Source organism: Ambystoma mexicanum, chromosome 9 (genome assembly GCF_040938575.1).
Source record: "Ambystoma mexicanum isolate Mex_15411 chromosome 9, UKY_AmexF1_1, whole genome shotgun sequence".
Taxonomy (NCBI): Eukaryota; Metazoa; Chordata; class Amphibia; order Caudata; family Ambystomatidae; genus Ambystoma; species Ambystoma mexicanum.
The window spans coordinates 307414528-307435069 of record NC_090931.1 but is presented as its reverse complement, the minus strand read 5'-3'; the positions used below and the strand labels follow the sequence as shown (position 1 = coordinate 307435069).

The window sequence follows — 20542 nt, the reverse complement described above, 5'->3', positions numbered from 1 at the left end:
ACCCACCTGTTTTACACTCCCAAAGAAGCATGGGAATGGCTCGAAACCCAAATCCTCAACGGGCCTGGCCCCCACCGATCGCCTCCTGGACCATCCGGACAGAAACGTAGGTCCTACTCATCCCACTCAACCCCCGCTGGCCCAGAACCCAGGACGGCACTACACCCCGGCGAGAGCACTACAGCGAATGGGTGAATGCTCCCACACTGTGATGTCTGGGCTGCAACACAACTACCCAAGGGGTCTGACACTGTGGCGGCCACCTTCCATGAGGTGAACCACACCACTTTAGTCCGGGCTACTGCCCTGTAATGGTTTATGTTTATGTTTTTCTTACGCGCCCTGTTGGCGCTATGTTCGGGTTACACATGCTTCACGTTGGGGGAAAGTACGGGGTGGGGGCGGGGCAAGATGTTCTTTTGGAAACGGTTGATGCAATCACACTCAACACTTAAGATCGGGTATGGGTCAGAACCACTGGTGGGCAGGCCGGGATACGGTAACAGAGGAGATGGGTTCAAGGCGGACAGTGAAACCCTGCTGGGGCGCCGGAGCCGCAGAATGGCCCCCGGTGAGGACCCCAACCCCCCTTGGCAAATGTCACCACTACACACTCATCAATGGCACAGGATAGCCACCTGACCTTGCTCACTTGGAATGTGAATGGGCTGGGCTCAGGGGTTAAAAGACGGCTTGTCCTCCAACAACTAAATAGACACTCACCAGACATAGCCCTCCTGACGGAGACACATTTGATGGGCACAGAATGTAGATTTTTCAAGAAATCCAACTATGCAACCACCTTCCATGTCGGGTTCTCCAGTGGCTCCCGGGTACCATGATTCTTCTGTACAAGGGGGTCCTGTTCCGATTGAGGGAGCTCCACGCGGACCGGAAAGGCCGCTTCGTGGTGGTCACTGGCGGCATTGGGAAGACCTCTTGGGGCATTGCGGCGGCCTATGCCCCCCCCCCGGACCTCCCGCGCTGGCACACAAATTCCTCAAGGACCTCCAGGAGTTAAAGATGGGAGCATGGGCGGACAAGTGGGTACTGGGTGGCGACTTTAATGAAGTCATGGACATACGAAATGATAGAACACATGTGGGCAACAGAAACCCTGATACACAAACCAAACTCCACTCCTTCGCATCGGCACCGGGGTGGGTAGACGCATGGTGCACTCTCCACCCCACAGACCGGGGCTACTCCTTTTTTCTCTAATGCTCATACCTCCATGTCCCGCATAGACCACCTCTTCGTTCCCCAGGATATGTCACACATGCTGAAAACCGCCACCTACCTAGCCAGAGGTATCTCGGACCACTCCCCCTCCTGCTTACCACAAAACTGCCCCAAGCCAAGCATCAACCCTCCTGGAGACTTAACGCATACTACCTGGGTGTCCCTGAGGTGTGTCAAGGCCTCGTCCAAAAGAAAACCGAGTACTTCTCCCTCAATGAAGGGTCGGTATCTAGCCCCGTCACATTGTGGGAGGGCTACAAGGCAGTGCTCCGAGGAGAAGCCCTGTCTCTGATCACAACATACCGTTGCCACCAAACCCTAGAAATCTCTGAAAGGGAGGAGGCCGCGGCTAGAGCTGAAGAGGAATTCCTAGCCTCCGGTACGCCAGAGTCCAAAGAGGCGATGATCACGGCCCAGGAACTATTTAGGAATCTGGCGCTGGATAACGCCAAGACCGCCCACTTCACCATGCATAGTCAGATCTTGGCTTGGCTAGAGCGGCGGGACAGCAGCAGCGGACATGTCAGAGACATTAAAGGGGTCGAGGGGGGCCTGCATGAAACGGACGCAGATATAGCAAATGCCTTTGCTGCCTTTTTTTCAAAGCCAGGGAAACCACACCCGCCAGGGGGCCCCCACACTATCTGGATGCCACCAATCTCCCCAGGCTCTCCAGAGCCCAGACCAATAAACTGGATGCGGAAATCAAAGCGGAGGAAGTGGCCGCGGCGTTGTCTCAGCTCCAACCCGGCAAAACCCCTGGCCCTAACAGCTTCCCTGCCGAAACCTGGCAGAGAATGGACGACTCAGTGGTGGGCCATATGCACCACATGCTGCTGCGCTCTCGTACTGGCAGCATGCTCCCAGAGGACCTTAGGCAGGCCACCATCGCTGGGATCACCAAACCTGGGAAACCCCCAGACCTCTGTGCCTCATATAGACCCATCTCTCTAATCAATGGGGAGGCTAAAGTGATAGCCCGGGTCCTGGTCAACAGAATGATTGGGGTCATCCTCTCCCTGGTCCATCCAGACCAGTGTGGGTTTATGCCGGCCAAGTCTACCAGGATGAACCTGTGCAGGACCCAATTTGCAATCAGCCAGGCCCCCAACATCAAAGAGCCCCTGGCGCTTCTCGCAGTGGACTTTAAAAAGGCTTTCGATTCAGTGGGGTGGTCTGCCCTTTGGAACATTATGGCACGAATGGGGTTTGGGCCCAACTTCATGCCTTGGGTCAAGCTATTATACACTGCCCCTGAGGCAACCATCTGGGTGAATGGGATCTCCTGAAAGCCCTTCCCTTTTGGCAGAGGAACCAGGCAGAGAAGGCCCTTCTCTCCCCTCCTATTTATACTAGCTATTGAGCCCCTTGCATCCCGACTTAGGACGCCCCCCACGTGGTCTGGGTTTGTGTGGCCTTGGGGAGGCAAGGACCAGGTCTCGCTCTACGCTGACAAATCCTCACAGAATACCAAGAGTTTTGTGGGCTTAAAGTCAATAGACAGAAAACTATCTTCTTTCGGCTCCAGGTCAGGGCGGACGCGATCCCGCCGCGCTCTCCCTACTCGGTTTCCATCCAGAGCTTTGTTTACCTCGGGATCAGGGTGACCCTCAACCCTGAGGACTTCCTTCGACTTAACCTCCAACTTGTGGTGAGCAGGCTTGAAGCAGACGTCCCCCACTGGCCATCTCTACCCCTGGGCCTACTGGGGAGAGCTGCCCTGTTTAACATGCTTTCCCTCCCAACGTTCCTTTACGACCTGCAGAACGCCCCCATTCACATCCCCCCCACAACCTTTTCCAATATTGACTCCACCCTCCGGAAGCTCCTTTGGGGTGGGAGACAACCCGGTATCGCCTTGACCACGATGCAGCGATCAGTCTGGGAGGGCGGGCTGGGCATACCATGCCTTTGGGCCTACTACTGGGCTGCACAACTAGCCGTCTTGAATGAATGGCTCCATGCGGACCCTGCTCTCCCACACGTCAGTAATGAGATTAGTTGTATGGGTGAACGTACCCCCCTCTGGGTCCTATATGGAATGGACTCTGCTACGGCCAACCTCCCGGAAATGATACACCAGATACGGTTGGTGTGGAGGGAAGCACTCCAACATATTGGGTGGGGGGAGCGACCAACGATGTACCAACCTATGTGGGGCAATGGGTATATCCCGGAGGTGGTCACTATGGCCGGATTTCCTGGTTGGGAGGACCGGGGCATACTAACCCTCACGGAGGTCCTACAGGATGGACGCCTCAAACCTTTTGCAACATTACAAGAGGAGTTCGATCTACCACCTGGAGACATATATAGACACTCAACTGACACACGCCCTACGCACACTTCCCCATCTTCTCAGATATCCCTAAAAGCTCACCCCTCAAGGTCAATGTACTACACGCAAGGATCTTAGCAAAACACAGTTCGACACTGTATAAGGTGATCACTGCATTCGGGGCTCGGGACCTAACCCGCTTGCGAGAGAGGTGGGAGAGCCTGGTGGGCCCCCTGGATTCGGAGGAGTGGGTGGAGGCCCTAATGTTCCCCCGCGAAATAGGCATAGATGTCAAATTAAGGTCAATACAGTACAAAATACTCCATCAGGCCTACCATTCCTGGGCTGCGCTCGCCAAATGAGGACTAACGGAGGATGCCCACTGCCCCAGGGGCTGTAGGGTGCCCAGCACTTTTTACCATATGCTTTGGGAATGTGATGTTATACATAAATTCTGGCGGGAATGCATGCACGAAATCAACGAGGTCTTGGATAACCCGGCTCCATTGGAACCCATGGCCGTACTGCTGGGTATCTGGGGGGAAACAGACCACACAAGGGGAGAAAAAACATTTCTGACCATAGCACTCAGCCTCACCAAAAGCCTGGTGGCCACCACATGGGCACATGGGGGGCACCAGACGGACCCACCATTAACAGATGGATCAACGAGATGGACAGGTGTGCATCCATGGAAAAATGTATATATTCTGCCAGGGGCTGCCCTGGCAAATTTCTGAAAGTGTGGGGCAAATGGTCGGGCACTACATGATCAAGGCGGCTTCACCACCTACTCTGACACTATTGATCGTGGACCCTGCCCCACTCCCCTGCGGAACCACCCACCTGCCAGCCTACCTTTCCCCAACAAATTGCACGCATGTCCGCCCATGCCCACCCATCCCATGGTGATCTGAGCTACTTGACCACTGCCTGTTACATGTGCAATGTTCTTGTTCGTTTTGACTGATTGACCCTCTGACTGAACCGCGTCAATCCTGTTTCTTGTTGTTTGTTTAACGGACGGGTATGCCCGCCTTGTTGTTGTAAACCAATAAGAAGAATTTATCATCAAAAAAAAAGATTTAACGCAGTAGCAATAAACTCTTTTGCAGCTGCAAAATCTCAGTGAGATTTAGACAATGATCATATGAGCTAATGAAAGTGAATTCGTTTTTGCAATATTGTCTACTTGCCTGGGCATAGATATTGTTTTTCAGCATTTTCATTACAAGTTAACAAAACCAGCTGTGTTTATGTTGCAAGGATTATATTTAATTCTGGGGCAGGTGTGCAGGGCAGAGTTTATGATATGGGGTGTCTTCGCGAGTTTCGCCTGTGGCACTATTTTGTATAGAAACTGCCCTAGATAGAGGGCACACAAAGAGTGGAGAAGAGGGAAAAATGTTCTATTTAAGTAATAATGCCAATTTCTGAGGGTTGTACTGGGTGGTAATGGCCGCAGACCAAGGTAATAGGCCTGAGCAAACCAAGGGCCTTTAGCGCAGGCTGTTACCACATGGCATGATCCAAAGAATCTAAGCAATCTTGGGCAAACACCTGGGGTGCAAAGGGTGGGATAAAAGAGGAACAACATGGGACATGGCAAGCTATTGACCTCTGGGTTCTGTATGTTGAAATAAGAAACATAAGCTCATTCATATATGACACGAATGTCTTTATTGCAATCTTTTCAGTACTTGTGAATGTTTGCTTTGACTCATTTTATCGATGACTCCTACACATTTTACATATCCAAAAATGGTAACATAGTCACAACAACGGAACATCGAACATACAATATCCTAATTTTCAAATCTTACATGCATCACAAGATATACACGTCATACAATCTATGTGTTATTGTTAATACAGTCTCTGCTGTTCAAGGAGGAGAATGCTATCCTTCATATCTACTGGTTCTTACTCAGAGGGAGCATCTTTTTTATCTGGGGGTGATCAATTGTCTCATTATCTTCTAGTCATTCCTAATTCCCTATTCATGGTATACAGTTTCTGCCTTGTCCTGTCTGTTTCAAGCAGGACTTGCACTGGCCCTTCGTGTAACTCTTGTTAATAATTTGTGTGCAAAATTCAATTTACATCATTACTTGGTCTCCTCTCCGGTTCTTTTGCCATTCTATGGTAGGGCCATGTTGATGTTACAAGTTTTCTTTCTTTATTGTGCACATATCTTGCTTCCTTCTTTTTAAAACCAGGAGGACGCTGTGTGACCCACACAGTTTTTTTTTATTGAACACTGTGTTGCATATGTGGCTTTTTAGCTGAAATTGCCTATTCTAGGCTCACATTACATAAATAAGTGTTTTTTTTATTCTTATTTTATAAATTTATTTTTGTGTTAATCAATAAGATTTTTACAAAGGCGAATTTAAATCATTGGAATCAAGTTGTAAGTAGATGTCAGTGTCGCATTAGAGCTTACGCCTTGAAGGCCTTTCCCGGCTGAGCGTATGTTTATAACTTTGCTGGGAGAAGGTTGTAGTTTACGTGTTGAAGGATTTTGGAGGTCGCAAGTAGCCAAGAGATTCTATCGCCCGCAATCCTTTTAGACCAACAAGAGTCTTTGTCGCTTAATAAAACATTGGAAAAGGTATTCTGTAAGTAATGAAGTCTAATCTGGCGAGTGCCTGGACAGGAGAGAAGCAGGTGCCGGATAGTCTCTTTCTCGTCAGAGGGATTGCAGAATCGGCACAGATTGGTAGCTGACAGACCTCTGATAGCTCGAATTTCGTTAGTTTGAATTAACGTAAGTCTAGCTTTCAGCAAGAGGTCACAAGCCTGTTTAGAAGGAAACTTCTTAATGAACGGTTGGAGTTTGTTTAATGACGTGCCAAGTGTCACGCGAGGACTAAATATTCGACCAAGGTTAGTGACCTTCTTGCAAGAAAAGAGCAGTGAATTTATCCAGCAAATCCAGAGACTGTATTGGACTAGAAGATGGAAGATGATCTACATACCATTGGCAGCATTCTACTTTTTGCTGTGGCTAAGTCTCATAGTCTTTTATATCACACTTACCACTGGACACTTTCTAACGTCTGTCAATCCACACCCAGAAAGCAGCCTGGTTAATTTAACACCACTTGCATCCTTACATGTATTGCATAAAAGGTGTATGAAGGATAAAGATAAGACCGTAACAATAAGCATATATCCACTCCCTTTAGACCGGTTCTGGATCCCTCAGTACAGAACATTTGATGGGCCATCATTGCAAATACAAGTACATACTCTATCTGTAATAGATGAGCCACGCCTCTTTACACCTAACATTCCATTATCTCAAATGTACAGGGATATGCTTAGGGCTAAGCTTGTAACATTCACACAAGGGGCACTGTTAGATCCTGAGGATGACATTGAGGATTTACATAGCCTAGCATAACACATTTGCTATGAGAGGTACTATGACACCTTTCTATTTTATAAACATGAACCTATAAAATGGATAAACCACACACACTGGGAACATTGTGCGGTACCCTTTGTAACCTCAAGTGATGAGTTTAAAGCTCAATTCCCATATATAACTCCAGGAGTCTACAAACTGGGAGATTATAGATATGAGAATCAATATGAGTTTCCTCCAGAGCCAAAGGGCAATACATTCTATTGGTCAACCCAGTCAGTGGTGTATGACAGGGGGTTCTATAGGAACATGACAGAAGAATCCTGGAAAGAAGCTGTACCGTTAAACTCCACATGGGGGGGTGAACACTGGCAGATTCGGGGAGATGAATCTCGGGACCTAGCATGTAGGTTTCCCCATCTCATGTACTTTTTAAATTACACTCACTATCAAACAACCTGCAGTAAGCATAATATCTCTTTCTACCCTGATTGGGAAATGGTAGATGGAGATTTCTGGAATGCTAGCTATAGGGATAGAATGAAACTGAATGGTTCTAAACCTATTACATATGCTTCAGGGATCCCAGTACTCTGGGCAGTACAGGCTAATGAGTGTAACAGAAGAAGGTTTGGTGCTAGCGTAGGTCCATACAGGGCTTGGGCAACGCACAATAACTCACAGACATATGCAATTTACATTGGTAAATTGTGCCAGGCAATGTCTCACACTACACACCTAAGTGAGGTATTATCAAAGATAGAAGCCTGGGGAAAATCAGATAATTGGACAGAAATCATGAAACTAGTCTCCCAATGGGAGGATAATAGTACCAAGCAAACAAAAAGAGAAGTCAGCTGTAAAAGTGATGCCGAGACATGTAGCAGCGATAGTAACACATACACCTGGAAGGAAGTTGTCCTAACTATACAGAAAACAGAGCAAGAAGCAGTTAAGGAAGGCTTTAAAGCAGCATATGAAAACGTCTACCAACTACAACAAGGATTGTACATCCTGAGAGATGTAGATACTTCTGTGATAGGAACTTTGCAACATGATCTATCTGCAATCAGAAATGATCAACAGGCAGCCTCCAGCTTGACTTTAGTATCGAACTTTCTGGATACACTGACCCGAGGTGTGCCAGACTGGGCTCTAATCACATGGCCAAACCAAATGAATGAGCTGAATCTAACTAAGAGAGCAAAGCGGCAAGCTATGAAAAGGACTTCCTACACGCTGTTAAGCACTCTCAGCAAAAAGTTTTATTCTTCATCAGCATGGTCAGACGATGTGCAATCATGGACAATTCATGGCATTTTGGACATTCCAGTAGCAAGCGTTTCCACTATGTACGGTCATGCCTTAATGAACTGGGGTACTATGCATCGAGTGGAAGGACAATGGATACGCTCCAGCCATGTGGTGCCCTACACGCACGCTTGTGTTACACATGAAGATCCAACAGTGAGACTTTATGCTCTAGTGAACTGTGTTGGGGCAGCGTGATTACAGTGTCAAGAAGTTACAAGGAAAAATCCATGTAGTCAGACAGTTCAAGATGAATGCGTGCTGCATGCAGATAAAGTGGGAACATTCTCGAGTAAAGCGCATCTACTGCCAAATGGATCCTATGTCCATTGGTACTTCGAAGCTGAAACGCTTGGAGGTACCAATGCAAATTCCTCATGACCTTCATTCAGAGTCTGTAGTTCCCTTGGAAACATTGCAGTAACCATCAGGTTCTGGTTTCAGATGATCGATGGACACTTGACGTGTACCTTTCTTCGGCGGTAGAGCTGGTATTACCACTGTTCTTGTTCCTTTGACACTGATCACTTGAACTGCCGGACGGTAATATGGACCCAATGGCATTCTGTCATGGATTTTCTCCAACACCCAGTCTCCTTTCTTCAGGGTCGGTTCTTCAGGTGGCTCTGAAGTCGTCTCCTGGAGAGAATCTCTCAACAGCGTTGTTAGCAGCAGCTCATCTGGCCTGGTTGAGGGAATGGAGGGATTATGTAAGTCAGGCATATACATTGGGACGCCAAACAAGAGTTCAAGAGATTTACCATTGCACTGTGATTGACGTGGCAAGTTGTTTATGCTTCTCATTACCAAGGGTACATGTTCTAACCAGTTACCTCCTCCAGCCAAAATGCATTTAGTCAGGGCTTGTTTAATAATCCCATTGGCCCTTTCCACAACTCCATTCCCTTCCGGGTGAAATGGGGTTGAGAAAGACAGTTTTGCCCCCATACTTGTCACAGCCTCCTGTACGGCTTTGCCAGTAAAATCTGGGCCATTGTCAGCATAGAAGGTTTGTACTGATGTCATAGCAAATAAGGATCGCAAGTCCTTTATGACTGTCCTGCAATCAGCATTATTTTGAGGGTATATCCAGGTGTACCTGGTACATGAATCAACTATGATGAGTAGATATTTGAATTTATTCACTGATGGTAATGGACCAATGTGGTCCATAAACATGCACTCAAACGGTACCTGTGCCCTTGGTAATGGAGTTTCTTTAGTTTTCTTAGTATGATCCACTGTTGTCTGTAGACAAGTGGTACAATTAGCAATGTAGTGTTTTACTTGCTTTCTCAATTCCGGCCATCAGTATCTAGCTTGTAGCAACTGAGTGGTTGCATTTATACCAAAATGCGTAGATGACAGTCCTGCATGTGCTGCAGTTATCATTTTCTCTCTTTTAGATTGGTTCAGTAGAACCCTCTTGATGGGATCGCCTTTCTTCATTGGAATTGTTACTCGCATTACATTATCTTCTTCACTGTAACCATAAGTGTTTGGATAGCCTTTAGGGTATGGAGCACCTTTTAGGAATGCCTGTATATCCTCATCTATGCGTGGAGCTGAGCGGGTTAGTGTCGCTACCACTAATTTTGTTGACCTCTCCCTTGCGGATAAGTCAGCCAGCGCATTGCCGGTACTGTGCACATGATCAGTTTTATGTGCTTTAGTATGTGTTACCCATAAAAGAGAGTTCCCCTCTTTTACTTTCCACACCTGTTGCCACAGTTGCTTCGCTGAGATGGGCTTTCCTTTTGAATCTTTAAAATCATTTTTTACCTACCATTGTAGGTCAGTATTGAATGCTCTGACCACATAGTCTGAATCAGATACTATTAATGTTGGTTGGTTCGGTACAACTTGTCGGAGTGCCAAAAGTAAACCTTGCAATTCTGCTACTTGGGCTGAAGTGTCCCATAGATGTTTAGTCTGGGTGTCTAAGGGTTCAAATTCATTGTGATGATTGAATCTTCCTTTCACTACTGAACAAGCTGCTGAGTATTTTGACCTAGTTCCTACACCCGGTATCGCCGAACCATCGGTGTATAAAACATGACCATACATCCATAATGGAATGTCTGGTTCTCTAACATCATCTTCATTTTGTAGTGTCCATTCAAGATCACACATTGGTAATAATTCTTCCTTGTAATGGAACTGTACATCTGGTGCTGCCCTAGTGGACATCCATTGTACCCATCTGGTATGTTGTGCTTTTGAATTAGGTATATTAGCACGATTTGTAGCTTCTAGTTGTGGAATTGGTGTTATTATATGTATGGGCTTTCCGGCTGCTATAGAACGCTCTTTCTGGAATATTATCTGAACTGCTGCCAGAATCCACTCCTCAAGTGCAAACTTCTGCTCTGGTATAGTGTATATGTGTGACCTGTAGGCAATTGGCCTATTATCCCCTCTGTTACACATAGTGTACGCAAAAGCATTTTTTCCTGGCATTAGTGAAACCTCTAAATCCTTTTCTGGGTTTCTGTCCTGCAGTGGACCTGTCTGAGTCATTAGTGTATAAACATGATTCAAAATATTAGCATGTTCTGATTTCCAGTCTGATGGACAGAAATTGGGTTTCAGTAGTGCATATAGCGGTTTGATTAATTCTGCATAGTTTGGTACATATGTTCTCCCATAATGTAATAATCCTAGCATAGCCTCTAGTTGCTTCAAGCTACGAGGACTCTGCAGATTTGCACATTTCTCTAAGAAATTGGGTGAAAGTCCTCTTCCTTGATCAGTAAGTGTAAAACCTAAAAATGTAACCTCTCTATGTGCTATTAAAGATTTTTTTAAATTAAATATTTATCACTTGGATGCTAGAGTATGCACTATGTGGTCTACTCTCTCAGGGTACTCTTCTAGATCATCATCTGTACATTATATGTCATCAACATATTGCCAGCAGTTTGCTATATCTGCTAAAAGAGTTTGTCCCCTACTGGAAAATATTCCTGGACTATTTTTGTATCCTTGCATTAACCATGTCATCTGAAAGTGCTTTCCACGGTGCGTGAACGCTCTATACTTGTAACTCTCAGGTGCCAATGGTTGTGCAAAGAATCCATTTCCTAAATCAAGCACAGTTTTATACTTGTTTCTCAGGATATTGTTTAAGAGTCCAGAACTGTGAAGGTTCTGTACTGCATCAGTGCGTGCATGTGCATTGAATTCTCTATAGTTTAAAACCAGACGATATGTGTGATATGGCTTACTCACTGGAAGCACCAGAGTGTTATAAGGACTTGTTTGTTCAATTATAACTCCCTGGTCCACAAGTTGAGTTATAGTTTTCTGAATATGTGGTACAGCAGACAGTGGAGTTGGGTATTGTCTCTGAGGCTTGGGCTCTGAATGTATGGGAATTGTATGAGGTGGACACTCAATGTCATACCCTACATGGTTCTTATACAGTTGTACTGCCCCCAACACTGCCAATGCGGCTGCATATTGTTTTGCTACATCCCTATCTACTTCTCCTGAAAAGGCTGGTTCAACTACTTCGTCACCTCTAGGAGCCTCCCTAACATAGGGTGGTCCTTTGGTGCCAGAAGACCCCCTTGTCTTATATGTAGATGGTCCCAAAACAATGCTTCAATTTCATTCGGTTGTTCACCTTCCAATTGGATTGTCACTAGACACATCATTGTCCTCTAGTACTTGTCCTGTTGGTGTATTTATTTCAATTTGCTTATCAATTTAAATATAAGTCAATACATCTCTATGGATAGTCTTTATGATGGAAATCTCTGAGCCGGAGTCCAATAGGACTTCAATCCAGTCAGTTACCCTCTTTGTTTCTGGTATTATCCTGTGTGTCTGTGGTTTTTCCATCACTGACTTTTAGTGCTGCAACCTGCTTCTTTTCTTTCTTGTCAGCTCTCTGGTCTTTCTTGGGTTGCAAGGTTTGCGATTTCTCTGTCTGTGGATGAGATGAACTAGCACCACTAACCCCATACCTTTGAGGTGGCTTTAGCTTTGTCCTATCTCTACAGTCATAGCTATCCTGACGATTACTGTAATACTTATTTTTTCCCCAAGGTGCTTGATACCTGGGTGTCTCCTGATGGGATCGATTAACATCACCATCTGAAGATCTTCTCCTATGATCTCCCCTTTCCTCTTCTACTGGGCTTAGGTCGGACCTATATTTCCCTTTCTTTTGAGGAAGTGAGTTCCTTCTACACCCCCCATCAGATCTACCTCTGGGAACATTCCCTTTTTCAGGCTGTGTATCTTTGGATTCCTTTCTTACATTTTCCCCTTGGTTTCCTTCCCAGGTGGTTTCTGCCTATTGATCTGTATACAGCAGTCACCATGTCCCCAAATTGTTCCAGTTTCTGCTGAAGGGTGAGCGGGTTGAGCCTATTATTAATCTCTAACCTGGCAGACTCCCTTCCAAGTAAAGGCATTATTATTCCCTCTACCATCTGATAATTTCCTTATTTTGCCAGTCCTAGGCTCATGGCTGCAGCCTGCTGGGAGTACCATCACTAGAGCTCTCTGCCTCTGCAGAGCTGTGACTTGTGGAAATGCAGCTTGTAGTTGCCCTATTTTTTCTGAATACCATTTGGGTAAATCCCCTACTTCCCTAGGCACCTGTCCTAGCAAGGGTTTCAGTGTCTGAAATTGTATTCCTCTCCCATCTGGTGGCGGAACCCCTGGTGGTTGTGCACCCATTCGTATTTGCATGGCATACTCTAAAGCACGATTTCTTGCGTTTTCAAAATGTGTAGCCAACAGTCTGTACTGCTCCCTGTCATATGGTCCCTCTCTGTTTGTGTGAAACTTAGCTAGTTGCTGGATTGACAATCCTGCATGTATGAACGGACCATGTCTGGCTAAGGTGCCAGGATACTGCAATCTGCCCCCAAACCAGTTCAGATGGTCTATGTGTTGCAGAGCTAACTCTGAAAATACATAAGGTCTATACTCTATAGTTTTCAAGTTTTTGTGTATTCTCAATTTATCAAACACTCCCGCTGCTCTAGCACCGGGTGTTTTCATGTAAGTAAAAAGGGTTTCCCCTGGCAAGACTTCTGGTTGTCCTACTACTACCGTAAAATTTTGATTAATTGCCCTTACTCCTCCATCATCAAGCCAGCGATTCACAGCTGCTCGGCAAACAGCAGGTATGTCCACATCTACATAGGCAGCCATGGCTGCAGTAGTTAAATCCTTCTAATGTCTTTTTAGAAGGTTCCCTTTTACCGTTAAGCTTAACAACCCTTTTGTATCCTCTTCAGCCTCCAAAAGGGAGGTATGTTATTCATGTATTATCCCTTGAGCTCTAAGGGTTAACTTTGACCTTTAACCTTTGACCTAAGGCCCCAGGTTGGGTGCCACTCGTCACGGTTTCACACTCCTAGGGTCGTGCTTATAGAGCCCCACCCTCCCCTGGTTACCCCTGGGGAGAGCTGAGAACTATATCACAGTTTTAGGATAGCCTGCTCATTGGAAATCTCTGTTTGGAACTGTGCCCACTGTTCGTCCCAGAGCCTGCATAAGTTAACTAGACATGAATTTATTAAATGTGAGCACTTAGGTTCAAAGTACATTATGATTACATCTCTCACGCATAGATCCACTCAGGAGTTTGGTTTCTATAGATTATTTATTTTTCTATATATAAAGCTAAGTATCATCAAAATAGCGATGTTACAGAAATAAGCCAAAATGGTTAATATTAGAATTATATTTGCGTATAGAACCAGCATATCTCTTGTTGCATTATTTCCTTTCTAAATGATATGATAGCATAATCCAACAAGTCTCGTTCTGCATTATTTCATTTCTTTTCATCAATCTCAGTGCATAGCATCATTGCATAAGGTAAAATATCTCCAACATAATTACTCACATCTAAGCGCTATGCACTATGCTTTGGCTTGGACTCTGTCCCAGTTCATCGTGCTGCGGGGAAGCACCTGCTCGCTGCCTGTCACCTCCAGCCCTGCGTCTCCTAATGTCTCTGCGCTTGCGGTTTATTTATAGTCACTGCAGAGATCGCTAGATGACTCACTTGCCGGGGCGGCAGCCAATTTGTCCTGGCTGGGTTCAAGCCAACACATTGTGTCCTGGCTGGAAGCCATCAATTTCATGCCAAGCTCTTTTGTCCTGGCCGCTATCCAACCAGCTCCACAGAAATGCTCTCGAATAACCCTTTCTCATTCCTCGTGTTAAAATCAAGACGCACTAGAGTTACCTTTGTACGGCAGTGCTTTAAGTGGGGTAAGAAATTGAGGGGGGGCCCTCGTTTGGGGGCGTGGCTTTCATTGTGGGCGTGGCCTAAAAGTGCACAAATCATAGTAAGGTGCGCAAACAAATATATAAATGTATGTGTACTACTATGGTGTGTGTACTTTTCAAGCCATATTTTATAAACATAGCAATGTTACATATTTCTATGTTTATAAAAGGTGGCTTGAAAAGTGCACAAACCATAGTAAGTTACACACACTTGTGTGCTTACCTTACTATGGTTTGTGTACTTTTCAAGCCACCTTTTATAAACATAGATATTTGTAACATGTTTCTATGTTTCTAAAAGATGGCTTGACACGTAAACAATTCAAGGCATCTTTTATGAAGCGTTGATGACGGATAAAACAAACCGCAAGGTGGCTTTGTCCGTCGAAAAAGCTTTATAAAAGATGCCTTGAATTGTGCACGTTTCAAGCCGTCTTTTATAAACATAGAAATATTTCTACCTTTATAAAAGATGGCTTGAAACGTACACAGTTCAAGGCATCTTTTATAAAGCTTTGCCGACGGAGAAAGCACCTCGGGCTCTGTGATCTATCTGCTCAGAGCACATAGATCACTGAGCCCGAGGCGTCTTTCACCCTCTGCGAACCTGCGGGCTCCGTGATTTAATCTGCATATTAGATCACGGAGCCCGCAGGGGTCAGTGACCTGGGGAGGGAAAACAAAGGGACAGTAACTTCCTCTGATGACCCTGATGAGGGGTCATCAGAGGGAGTTACACTAACTGACAGAAGTGCCGCCAGCCTCAGCATTGCTCTGGCTGGCTGGCACTTCTGTCAGCTTGGCCGACATAATGACGGGCGCATCTCCCGTCGCGGCTGCGGCCGCGGCGGGATAATGCATCGCGCCAATGTTGTGTGGGACGGGGGCCCCGGCTGGGCCCCGGCTCAGCCCCACTTTCTGGAGACTGCCGGGGCCCGGCCCCGGCAGGCCCCGGCCCACTTAAAGCACTGAGTGCACCCCAGTAACCTTTGTACAGGCAAGTATAGGAAATGTCGGGTGTCCATATATGGTTCTTGCCATGTATGTCTATCCGGATGCTTAAGACGCCATTTTAAGTAGCGCCGGAACTTCTGCCCATATTAATAGCCATTAATCAGACATTTTGTGTCCGGAATCGGATTTCCATATTTGGAACCACTTAATAGAAAAAGCCAAGCCATGCGAAGCTGAACATAAATACGCTTTCTTGACAGCACTTTTCTCATATTACTTTCGCATACATGTTACAAGGCTTGTTAAAGCATAACAAACTTAATACTGTTAATATTGCTTTAGAAGTGCATGTTGCTTAATATTGCTAACGCTGTTTTAAAAGTGCAGAAACGCTTCAGAATACTTGACACTAACCCCTCCATGACATTGTTGTATATGTGTGTGTGTGTGTGTATATATATATTTGTGCATGCATTTGTGAAATGTCTGATATGTTCATCTGATTGCCTTTGCAGACGTCACCAAGTAAAGAAGATTCTGAATTGTCTTGCAGCAAATTCCAGAAAGATAATGAGGCAAATGTGAGATCTGAAAGCACAAGCAGCATAGAGACGTGAGGTCGGCGCTCTTGCAAGAGGTGAGGAGAGGGTACTGATCTGCATTCTTCTATGTCTGTGAATGGGGCATTAATTATACCAGTGCCAATTGTGTGTATGTGTTTAGTTAGTTCAGTTAAAAATGAAGGTTGCAAGACTTTGTCAAATCTGTTCTATTATTTTTTATTTTTTATTTTATTTATTTCATTTGTTTCACGCCCAGACCCTTATATTATTTATTTCATTTGTTACACGCCCAGACCCGTAGGTATCACTGCGAGGGTTACAGACAGTTTATGAAATATCTCATACAGTGTTACAGTACAACAATTTAAAAAACAGTGGGGCAGATACCTCTAGGAGCCATGTATTTGCATGCTTAACAACAATGTGAGTCTCTCTAAGGTTCTGCATGGTTAAAGGCTAGTCATACCATAGTAATATACATTTGTCTGGGTAGGTGCAAGTGGGAGGGCCTAGACCCTCCCACTTTTGGTTAAACAACCAAGTTTTGGTTAAACAACCAAGTTTTCAGTGATTTTTTGAAACTGGCTATGGTTTCCTCATTTTTGATTCTAAGTGGTAGGGAATTCCAGAAGGTGGGGGCCAAGAATCTGAAACTGTTTCCTCCTGCTTTGGTGCTTTTTTAGTGTGGTATTTCTAGTAGAGCCTTAGCGTTTGATCTGAGTGCTCTGTTGGTCATTTTTTTCTTGATAGCATTGTTGAGATAGCTGGCAGCTTTGTTAGTGAGACATTTGTGATTCTGGCTTTAATGGGCAGCCAATGATTTTCACGCCTTATGTGAGGGATATGTTCTGATTTCTTTACAGCTAATGCTGCTCTAAGAGCTTTATTCTGTACCAGTTGAAGTTTACTGATATTAGCCTTGGATGTTCCTATAAGGAGAACGTTACAGTAGTCAAGCTTAGTTAGTATCAAGGCTCTAGCTAAGGTTATGCAATTGGCGGGTGTAAGGAAATGATGGCTCAGAGCAATGAGTTTGGCCGTGTATGCTGTGAAGGATGAGAGGGCTGATATCTGTTTACCCATAGTGAGGTTGGCACCTAAAAATACACAAAGGGTTTTGACCTGTTTGAGAACAGGAATCAGTGTTCCGTGATATTAATGTGTGTGAAGTCTGGGTGAAGAGAGGCTATTCTAGCTTGGGATCCTTAGATGAGGACCTCAGTCTTCTCATCATTGAGACAGAGACTATTTATTGCCATCCAGTTTTGAATGATGGCGTAGATGTTGTTAATAATCTGAGTGTTTTGGGTGTAATCCCCAGTGATGGGGATGAGGATCTGGGTGTCATCTGCTAAATTTGTGTAGATGACACCCATGTTGTCTAATGCTGAGAAAAGGAGTTTAGTGTAGGCATTATGCAGGGTAGGGGAGAGACATGAGCCTTGGGGAACTCCAATGGGTACTGCTATGGGGTCAGCCACATCTTTCCCAATGGTGACACTGGAAGTTCGTTCAGCTAGAAAGGATTTAATCCAGAGGGTGGCATCAGTGGAGAAACTGAAGTCTTTAGCTAGTGTGTCGCAGAGATTGTCATGGTCTACAAGGTCAAACGCTGCTGATAAATCCAGCAGCAACAATATGGCTAGTTTTCCTGAATCTCTAATGGTGTCTATTTGTATTTTGAGGTCTTTGAGAGCGGTTTCAGTGCTGTGATTAAGTCTGAACCCGGATTGTCTAGCGCCTAGAAGGTTTTTCTGTTTAAGGTGAGTTTGTATTTGGTTATATGCTATTTTATCAATGATTTTAAGAAGGAATGGGATTGTGGTTATGGGCCTATAGTTTGTTGGGATTAGGGGGTCCAACAAAGTTTTTTTTAGTAACGGCGTGACGCAGGCTTCTTTGATACTTGCCAGAACTAGGTTAACACTAAAGGATGCATTAACAAAATTGGTGATGATAGGGGAGAGTGCGGGTGCACATAGTTTGACTAAATGCTCTGGGAAATTGTCCCCTTTGCAGTTCGATGCCTTTAGTTTGGCTGTGGTGTTAAGCACTACTTCTTGGGAGACTGGAGAGAAGTGGAAGGCTGGAGTGTTGCATACTACAGGGCTGGAGTTCGGTTCTGCCAGGGTATGTTTTTCTGCTAGTGTTTTCCTTTTAGTGGCGATTTTACTTTGTAGTAGTTGGATTTTAGCGGCAAGGGTGTCTTGAATGGTGGTGCACCATTCTTTGCTCGGTTGAACGGGATTGATAGTTGGCGTAGGGTTTTCTAGCTCTTTGAGGATTAAGAATAATTCTCTGGAATATGAAGATGCATTACTGATCCCAGTATTGCACGTGTTTGCTTTATGCGCAATGATAGCTGCTTTGTATATTTTATTTGCTTGGTTAAAGTCGTTAGTTGTTTCGGGGTAGGAGATTTGTTAAAGCGATGTTCACAGGAGCGTTTAATTCGTCTCAGTGATACTAGTTCCTCATTAAACCAGAATGAGGTTTTTTTGTCTGATCGTCTAGATTTGGTGACACAGGGTGCTAAGGAATCTATTGTTTTTGTAAGGCAGTTATGGTACGTGTCTGTGGGGGAGCATGGGTTATCATTTATGATAATTTTGCCTGTGAGCGTATTCCTTAGGTTTGGTTTGAGGTTTTCAGCTGATAGACTACGAATGTTTCTGGTTACATAGAACTCCAATATGATGGGTTTAGGTGGATCAGGTTCATTGCATAAAATAGAGAAGTTAATACTGTGGTGATATGTCCAAGGGTGATCGTTTCTATGGATACTGTGATATTAAGGGATAATACCCAGTCCAGCGTTCTACCTTTAGTATGGGTAGGTGCATTCACCAGTTGTGTGAATGCCATATCTTTGAGAGCGGTGTATAAGGCTTCTGCTTTGTGATCTTGGCTGTCATTGAATCCAAGGTTCAAATCGCCAAGGATGATACATTTTGTTTTTGGCTTGATCAATGGGGTTAGTAGTAATGGAATGTCTACGTCTGGCTGAGCGTTGTTCTTCGGTGCTCTGTATATGGTTACTAAGTTGATGGTAGTTTTATGGTTGGTGGCAAGTTTGGTAAGTAGGATTTCATATCCCTCTAAATTATCTATGGGGCAGGCTCTTAGTTTGAGGTGGGTTCTAGCGATGATGGCTACTCCCCCCCCCTACTGATTTGGGTCTATCCGTTCTAAGGATAGTGTAGTTTGGTGGAATGGAAATGGTAAGAGTAGGTCCAGAGGCTTGGTGGAGCCAAGTTTCTGTGACTATGAGCATGTCAAGTCCCTGCTCAATTATATAATTGTGTATCTCTGGGACGTGGGCAGCTATGGATCGTGCATTGATAAGCGCTAGCTTGAGTTTAGTACTGGGTTGGGTCTGTGGTACAGGTATAGTGTTGGAGTTGTCAACTTTATTTGGGGTGTTATGAGGCTTACTAGAATTAGTGATAGGCTTTTTTAGGGGTGTGGGAAGGTGCTCTACTGTGTTGGTGGTGGACGTGGTCTTGGTTTGGGTGTGGGCACCGGGTGAAGGGCAGTTTAAGGATCGTGACCTAAGCTGTTGCTTTATACTGTTAAGCTGTGTAGAGTTCAGTTTGCATTGTTTATTGTTGGAGTGGTCTATCTTGGGATAAGGAGGGATAGTGTGCGTCCGTGATCTAAGTCAGTGGCATCTCAGAGTACCTAAGATTGGGTAGGAGCTCCTTATGATCTTGTTATTTGTAGTAAGGGTGTAAGGTGTGGGTATGAAACTAGGTTTTTGGCTCATACTCCGCGCTGTTGGGAGATTATTGTAGTCCTGGTGGTGGTGGAAAGGGTTTATCTTAGGAAGGAATGTGTTAGGACAGGGGATGGGGTGGTGTCTAGGGCACGCTGGTCTGCAAAGACCATTTATATGTACAAGGATTTGAGAACCTATGCATGGTAAGTCAAGGGGTACAGTACAAAATGGAAACATGGTAAGTATTAGCCAGGTTATCATTACTGCTTATATGTGGTGGACGGACAGTTTAACAGTTATAATTTGCTAGTGCATTCATTCTAAGTCGTGTGTTCAGTGTCAAATTGGATCACTTATATAGTAAGAGGTAGTCTAGGTTACTTGGCTGCGTATATAGATACCTAGGGATATGATAAACAGTTATTGCTTAGGAATATATGTACATAGCATGACCATACCTTTCTAAGCGATACTTGACATTATAAAGTATACAATAGGTTTTTGTACCAATACATGGATGTTAGATTACAAAATGAAATCAATAGGAATATTGAGTACATTGGCGAAGCGGGTATGGTAGATATGATGTAAGGTGGGACTGGGTAAACTAAGGACAGTCATTCGACCAAACAATATATAATGCTACGGTTGCTACTAATACAGCCAAATGTGTGCAGCCAGAGAGACAATTTGATAGTGCTATATAGTGCTGCTGATGGATAATACAGTCTATCTAGTACAGTCTATCTAGCACTAACACCTTACCTGACCGCGGATCAGCATCCTATCTGACTGTGATTGTGTATTAGCACCGAACCCAGACTCTACCCAAGGGTGCATTA

At 44.9% G+C, this 20542-nt stretch overlaps 1 protein-coding gene and 1 long non-coding RNA gene across 3 annotated transcripts in view; one reads left to right on the top strand and one right to left on the bottom strand.

Annotated features, from left to right (window-relative positions):
- Positions 1–20542, top strand: part of P2RX1 (purinergic receptor P2X 1) — a 443061-nt gene that overhangs the window by 402097 nt on the left and 20422 nt on the right. For both annotated transcript variants that reach the window (XM_069614712.1, XM_069614713.1), the window contains one exon: positions 15935–16056. In XM_069614712.1, the coding sequence (XP_069470813.1) occupies positions 15935–16036 (102 nt within the window). In that variant the 3' untranslated portion in view covers positions 16037–16056. The remainder of the gene's footprint in view (positions 1–15934; positions 16057–20542) is intronic.
- LOC138488005 (uncharacterized) lies at positions 5182–14426 on the bottom strand. Its single transcript, XR_011274572.1, has 2 exons — positions 14077–14426; positions 5182–8889 (listed from the first exon to the last, which is right to left on the bottom strand). It is a non-coding gene; the product is annotated as an uncharacterized lncRNA (long non-coding RNA).